This window comes from Anthonomus grandis, chromosome 11 (assembly GCF_022605725.1).
Source record: "Anthonomus grandis grandis chromosome 11, icAntGran1.3, whole genome shotgun sequence".
NCBI classification, from domain to species: Eukaryota; Metazoa; Arthropoda; class Insecta; order Coleoptera; family Curculionidae; genus Anthonomus; species Anthonomus grandis.
The window spans coordinates 4,771,372-4,779,514 of record NC_065556.1 but is presented as its reverse complement, the minus strand read 5'-3'; the positions used below and the strand labels follow the sequence as shown (position 1 = coordinate 4,779,514).

The following is an 8,143-nucleotide window of genomic DNA, read 5'->3' as shown; positions in this document are numbered from 1 at the left end:
ATTCTTCCGACACAGACAATTAATTTCATATGATGGTCACACATTTGTAAAAATCCCATCACTTACCGACCCGGCCGTCGGCAATTATTCATTTCATTTTATTGTATTATATTAGTCATATAAAGTTCTATTTAATTAAATGCATTTATTTGCGGTGTACTAAATAAATATTATAAATTTCAAATAATAATTATAAACAATAAATATGGCATATTGAAGTCTAGATCGATTCATTAATTGTTTATTGATTTTAAAATATAGTGTTATTATGCAGACATTTTGAAAATAATTAGAATTTGATATTTTAATTTATAGTATAAATTTAAGGGATTGGATCAAAATATTCTTAGTTATTTCGAAAAATTGTCTTAATAGGAGGCTGTTGAATATTAATTAACAATTAAACTTAAAAGCGCATTAGTGAAAAAATCATTGATATAAGTATTGATACGATTGTAGATATAATTGTGTTAACTATACTTACTAACAAAATATTTAGTGGTTTTCTTATGCCGAAAACTAATTTTTCGTTTTTTTTTTGTCGTTAATATTTAACAATACTCGCATCAGTACTATAATTCGCTTTTTCAAATATCCAGTAAGAGCAACGCAATACGTGGATAAAAGTTGAACAATGAACCGTTTATAATTTAAATTTGAACTAATTTCAGTTGTTCTGGTAGAAGTATTTAAAAGTTTATTTTCCGTATATTTACAGTAGTACATATTGTTTTAATTATACCGTCCTCTCCATTTTAAATTCTTACGACTTGAAAATTCACGTTCTTTCTCCCACACGAATAACTTCTTCATCTGCAACTACAATTGACTATTTCTGTACAAATTTTGTTGACGTTTTATGCACAGTACTCCCATCTGGTATTTCCGACCATGAAGCTATTCTTGCTAAAATGCCATATAATACTGTATCATCTTCATCTCATTATATGGGAAGAATTTTCAGCAGGAGAAATTTCAATGCTTTTTCTGCTGCTACAGCTTCGGTAAATTGGAATGCACTTGAAACGGCTTCTGACCCACTTACTTTATTTTTTCAAGTTCTGTGTGATAAGATCAATCAGTGCTTTCCTAAAATGAGGCTTAAAACTAAGAAACGAAAACCATGGGTTACAAGAGGCCTTAGAATTTCTGCTAAAAACCTCCGTTTTTTAACTAAATTGTGCAAATATACCACAAATGAAAATATCCTTGTATATCATCAGAAATACCGTAGTCTGTACAGAAAGACAATTAAAGCAGCAAAATTTAATTATTATAGGGATCGCTTAAATATGTCATCAAATAGGCAAAGAGAGTGTTGGTCGATTATTAATGATTTTAGACATTGCCATAGAAAAGTATCGGAACCGGAGTTAAGACCTGACATTTTAAACGACTATTATTGTGATATACCTAATATCTTGCTCAAGGGCATTCGTAGTAACATTGATCCCTTACACTATCTTCAACAAGTGTCGGTTGAGCATTCATTTTTCTTTCATCCTGTCGAACTTACCGAAGTAAAAAATGAAATCAAACGCCTAAAAAACCATAAATCATCTGGAGCTGATGGGATATCTTCGAGGTTGTTACTCTTTTTGCCTGACTCAGCCTTAAATGCTTTAGTTTCTGCCATAAACAATTCTTTACATAATGGCATTTTTCCTTCATGTTTAAAAGAGGCAGTGGTTATCCCTCTTCATAAGGGTGGAGAGTTGGATCAGCCTTGTAATTTCCGTCCCATTTCTATTTTGTCTACCCTCTCTAAGGTAGTTGAAAAACTTGCAAAAAGCAGAATTTTGTCCTTTTTACATCATAATGGCATTTTGTCTGCAAATCAGTTTGGATTTCAAGCCGGTAAAGGGACTCATGATGCTGTTTTTAGCTTTTTGGAGAGCGTCTATGTGTCCTTGAATTCTGGAGAGTCATCGGCGGCAGTGTTTTGTGATCTATCCAAAGCATTTGACTGTGTGGATCATGGAATACTGTTATCTAAGCTCGTTAAATATGGTTTTAGAGGCGTAGCATTGCGTTGGCTTGAGTCCTATCTATCAAATCGTACTCAGAAGGTTTCAGTGTCTGGGCGTTTGTCTGCTTCTAGATCCCTAAAATGCGGCGTTCCCCAGGGTTCAGTGTTAGGACCACTGTTATTTTTACTGTATGTGGATGACTTGAGTTCATTGAAACTGCAGGGCAAGGTGGTTCAGTTTGCTGATGATACCACCATACTATGGAGCCATAAAAATTCTGACTATATTAAGACTTGTATCCTTGAAGACCTTCAGATTTTATCAGGGTGGTGTGCTTCCAACAGGCTCGTGTTTAATGTAAGAAAGACGTCTATTATGGGGTTTAAGTGCGATGTTCAGGGTCTGATGTTTGACGAAAATTCCCTCTTGCAGAATAAAGAGTGCTGCAAGTTCCTAGGAATTACCATTGATGGTCGCCTTCGGTTTGAAGATCATATTTTACATTTAGCTGGGAAATTATCTTCTGGATGTTTCGCAGTAAGAATGGCAAAACAAGAGCTGGGAGGGGTGGTTGCACGTTCAGTGTACTTTTCACTTATTGAATCTCATATTCGGTATGGCTTGCCTTTTTGGGGTTTAACCAATAAGGGGCTACTTAACATTATCTTTGTTATTCAAAAAAAAGCAGTTAGATACCTGTGTTCTGCTAAGTTAAGAGATTCTTGCAAACCCCTCTTCATTTCTGAAAAAATCCTAACTCTTTTTTCACTCTTTATCTTAGAAACAGCTGCTCTTATTCACAAAATTCCCAAACTACCCTCTGACACTGGCCATTTGACTCGTCGTGTAAATGATGTTCCCCTACCTATTCCTACGTCTTCCCTTACCAAAAACTCATTAATTTACATAAGTAAAAAAATTTACAATCATGTTCCTCTGTGTGTTAGACATATATCGGATATTAAGAAATTTAAAAGAGAATTAAAGTCGCTTTTATTGTCTAAGGCATATTATAACCTGGATGACTTTTTTAATGATAGGTTTTAACCTTGGACATGTTGGAAAGTTTTCTTTTTTTCCTTTTTTCTTCTCTAGTTTTGTCAACAAGTTTACCTTTACTTAGTAATTGATTGTTTTATTTAGTTATCTTTAATTTAAGTATGTTCAAAAAGTTTTGTCTTTTTGTGTTTAATTTTGTTCATTGTTTTGTCAATTTTTGAAATTGTATTTGTGTTTTGTTTTTTTAGCTTGTAGGATGCTTGTACACAAGATTATTCTTACGTAATATAGCACATTTTCTTTCTTTCTTTCTTTCTTTCTGCTTTTACTCTTTTTAGTCATCTAGTTAATCTATAGGTCTGTTTCGGAAAAGTATTATTATTTTATTAGAGAAAAATAGGTTTTAATTATGATTTTAATAACTTCTTAGATATTTTTATGAAATTTAATAGACGCCTCTAAAGCATTAATAACAATTTTTTGATATGGATTACTATATTAAGTTTTAACCAGTGGTTTGTATAAAAATTATTTTGATATATACAGGGTATTCACAAAATGCGTAGAAGAATAATTTATTATTTTTTTTTACCTGGAACATTTAAAAGCTGTATAATATCTGATTTTTTGATTCTGCGTCAAAATTTAAACAATTTGATGTATTACATACAGTGCATCCCAAAAGTTATGTCTAAATTCATTTAAAATTCAGGGGTGTGTTCGAAAAAAAAACGCTCGGACCCGTCGATTTTTATTTCAAGTTGCGCATTTTTGTATGTGAAGTTTGTATATACAGGAATTCTACGTATGTTTTATGCATCATGTCCTATACCTAAAGTCAATAGTTATCGAAAAAAAGACGATTTATGTAACAAATAAGAAAAGAACAAAAATTAAGTTAAATGTTCAAAAGGGTTGCCATTCATGGCTTGACAATATCCAAGGCGATCAATAAAATCTCGTTGCACATTTTCAATCATTTTCAGAGTTATGGCGCGCACTTCTCTGCGAATTCTCTCTTTCAAGTCGTCTAGATTAATTGGCCTATTAACAAATACCTTCGACTTGAGGTATCCTCAGGGAAAAAAGTCCATTGGTATCAGGTCAGGCGACCTAGCAGGCCATTCGATGGGTCCTCTCCTTCCTATCCACCGATTGGGAAAGGTTTCATCCAAAAATGTACGCACAGTAGCAGCATAGTGCGGAGGAGCGCCCTCTTGCTGGAAAATTAGTTCTTCGTCAGGAGAGTCTGGGTCCAATGGATTTGGAAATAAAGCTAGTAATGCTGGAACTAATTCAAATTGAAGAAAATTGAGATACACTTGTCCCGTTAAAGTCTGTTCAAAGAAAAAGGGACCTATTACTCTTCCGCACACTATTCCACACCACACATTTAATTTTTGAGGGTATCGGGTGTTTACCTATATCATCCAATGCGGATTTTCTGTTGCCCAATATCGACAATTTTGTCTGTTCATACTGCCATTCAAACAGAACGTGGCTTCATCGGAAAAAATAATATTTGTTATTAAATTATTATTTAGATTGCACATGTTTTGTAAGCGTTCACAAAACTCATTTCGCCTATCGAAATCGTCATCAAATAACTCTTGCACAGGAATAACTTTGTAGGGGTGATATTTGTGCTTTTTAACTATTCGGTGAACTATAGATTTCGCCATGTGTAAATTTGCTCCAATCTGCGACAGAGGAGTGCATGGATTTTCTTCCAAAGAAAGCAAAACGTCAAGTTGTTCATTTTCATCTCGAGCAGGACGACCAGATTTCGGCAGATCTCTTACATCACCGAATTCTCTAAATTTAGCCTCTATTCTATTCACCACCTTTTGACATATTGAAGGACGATCAGGATGGATTTCATTGAATAACTGAGCAGCTTCTCTTTGAGTACGTGTTTCTTTGAGAAGTGTGCATTGTGTATAGTGTATTTTGAAATTTATATTTATAAAAGCATATAATTTATAGCTTATAGCATAATACATTTCGTTCATATACTAACAACAGTCAGTATAGGCCTACAATGCTTCGTTTATTTAATTTTAATATGATAAAAAATTATTTGTTGTCTTTGCATATTTTTGTGATCGATCTTGCAACACTGGTTTTGCCTTATTTTCAGACTTTTTCGGTACCAAATCTTACGACATTATTGGTTTATCTGAGACGTGATTAAATTTAGTAGTAGATGATGCTACAGTCTCAGTATTAGATTATAAAATTGTGAGTAGGGATCGAGATGGACGAGACAAAGGAGTTATATTTTACAATAAAGATACTAATAAATGAGGCCATTATTTGCAAAACTCGTCCTATGCTTTAAAGCAAATTGTTCAGGAAATGAAAAAAATGCTCACAGAACTACTAATGCATTATAATTTAGCTGTTTTTTTACTGGTAGCTTCGTAGGTACAGAAAAGCAAAACCACTAATTAGAAATCTAAAACGCTAAAAATGTTGCTAAAAATAAATAAATAAAGTGCATAGAGAGAGTTTTGCAAATAAAATTAAAAAAATATATATCTTCTAGTTCTTCCCTTTATTAATCAAACATGATAATAATATTAAAACTAGGGTGAAAGCATAAACAAATCCTAATTGCGTTTATTTAACTGCATAAAAAACAAAGAAACATTTTTTCTAACAAAAATAAATGTTGGAAATTCAGTCAAAACAAAATCAAAATATAAATTATTCAAACAGGAAAATCCTCAGTTTGATTTTGGCATCCCTCCAACTTATCGTCTTCTTCGCGTGCAGCGGCAGGCTTTGTGAGATGACTTTTATAGAAAGTTAATTGTGGAAGACTCCTCCAATCGTTTCCGTAATGTTGAGCCAGCAACTTGTCAATTGTACTTTTGTCACGCTTCAATTGATTGCCTAATGGTATCTCTTTAGGCGATAGCGAGGAAACTTTGCAATTTTTTTTGCAAATACCTTTAGGTTGCCCAATATTAGTGCGATAATTAGGTTCGCCTTGCACCAGAACAGTACCATTATTCCTGATGAAAATGAAACGTTTTGCTTTATTGAAGGCAAAATGCCACGATGAGGGATTCTTCACTACTCTTTTGGTCTCTGCTCTCCAGTCGAATAGTCTCCAGTCAACCCCTAACTTTCGAACAGTGGCATGTTTTTTAATTATGTCATCATATTGACAAGGTTCGACAATTACTGGTGTCTTCTTTATGTCCTTTTCGACCAAACCAAAAACCCTGTCAGGAGGGATGAAGGAATGTCCAACCATCGGGAAAATCAGTTCCAGACATTTAATGTTTTTTGGCGCCCCTTCTTGAAGCCAGTGGGCCAGCATTGCCATCATTATAGTATTTTTATTTTGGCCGCCACACCCGTCGGCAAATAAATTTATTTTTGTTACGGAATTTTCAAAATTAAAGTTAATCAAAACATCTCGAACAGCCGATGTTATAGCATTAGAATGTTTCGGAGATTGAGTTTCGGTCCATAAGTATGAAAAGACATTTGTGACTCTTAATTGAGTCTGGGAGCTACCACATACGACTGTGAAATTATGGTAATTAATTTGCTGTCTAAAGTAGGCAGATTGGTCAGGCAACCGTGGTAAGGCCAGATTCTTTTGACAATCAAAAGAAAAGGTAACTGTTGTTGGTTTAGTGTATTTAAGTAATTTGAAAAAGGTTTTTGCCTTCAATACGTGGATGCGATGTTCCACAATTAATTGATGCCTACCACTCGCGGATGTCATTGATTTAATCTGTTCTTTCGTCCTCAGGCAGAAAGAACAACAGTCAGTCTGTGGGGTCCCAAATGCAATATTGTAATTAGCATTTACATATTTTCTGAAATAACTTATTTTTACATGCATACCTTCCGGGGTTTTTGCCAGATATTGATTGTAGAGCTTTTTAAAAGAAAGGTCACAAGGTAAATACATCCGGACACTTGACTTGCTTCGGCAATAGTGCGATTCAACACACTGAATTGATTCAATGAATTGCTTTATGCTTTTTTGCTTGTCAATATTTTTTACACCTACTCGATCGCCACCTCTGCGTTCCTTTGGAAGAGCCCCGAAAAGCACAAAATTTCGCATTACCCTTTGAATTCTATCTTTACTAAAATTTGATATTTCCAAAAAGGCATTTCGGCATACCCTTATCAAGTGCCCATCCTTCAAACGGATATTGTATTGTATAGAAACCTGAGCGTGGTCTGTTTTACCTCTTTTGGGTTTGTTTCCCGTGCAGCAAGCCAGTATTCGCCTATCTTGTTCTATCTTGTCTTTAGATTCGTACAAGTACGCGTGACACTCCTTGACCTGCGCCATCGTTAGTGTCGTGCAATAATAAGGTTGTCCTGGTCGACCATCATGCTTGCAGGTCGGATACGTTGCCAGAGTCTGTGGTAAATGTCTAGAATAGAACAGCAGGGATTAATTAAAAGATTCTATGACACATTAAAAAATGATATACCTACCGCATACGCTTGGCAACATTTCTTTTATAGTTTTCTGGCTGACGTTCTTTCTTACGTCCTTTCCCAGCAGGGCTAGGTAAAACACTTGAACTAGCATGTAGTATTTCCATAGCAAATAAGACGTTAAAATAATAATTGAACACTGAACAATATCAACAATCGTTGAAATAAGACTGACGATAACAACTAATATGACACACGCTGCGACTGCAAATAAGACGTAAAAACACATAAACAGCTGCAAAAAGTCACGTGAATATTCTAACGCGCGCTATTGGTTCAAACGCATTCAGCGAGTTTTGCAACTAATTTCGCGAAGCATAGAGCCAGTTTTGCAAATTACAAGCCTTTTTGATATGATATTTAGGTCAAGAGCCTGTTTAGCGCGGAACTGACTCGACCAAACTATTAGCCTTATAAAAATGAACATTTCTGACACAAAAAACAATTTTCGGTAAAAATGTCGATTAGCGAGTTTTGCAAATAATGGCCTCAAATACAGACAGCTTTATTTGCCACCATATGACATATCTGTTTTAAAACACTCTTGGATTTTGATTAAAATTGCAAGTAAAAAAATTTGTATAGGAACTTGTTCTAGACCTTAAAGTGGGAATATAAGAAGTTGCTTGGAAGTGCTTAAAGAAACCTAATCTTTACTCATGCCTCAATTTGATATAAATTTTTTTGGCGGAGAT

General features: G+C 34.5%; 1 protein-coding gene across 1 annotated transcript; it reads right to left on the bottom strand.

The window, feature by feature from the left end:
* Positions 1 to 5,435: 5,435 nt before the first annotated feature.
* Positions 5,436 to 7,616, bottom strand: LOC126742451 (uncharacterized). Its single transcript, XM_050449098.1, has 3 exons — positions 7,446 to 7,616; positions 6,508 to 7,381; positions 5,436 to 5,447 (listed from the first exon to the last, which is right to left on the bottom strand). The coding sequence occupies exons 1-3, from the start codon at positions 7,553 to 7,555 to the stop codon at positions 5,436 to 5,438; spliced, it is 996 nt and encodes a 331-aa protein (XP_050305055.1). The 5' UTR covers positions 7,556 to 7,616.
* Positions 7,617 to 8,143: the final 527 nt, after the last annotated feature.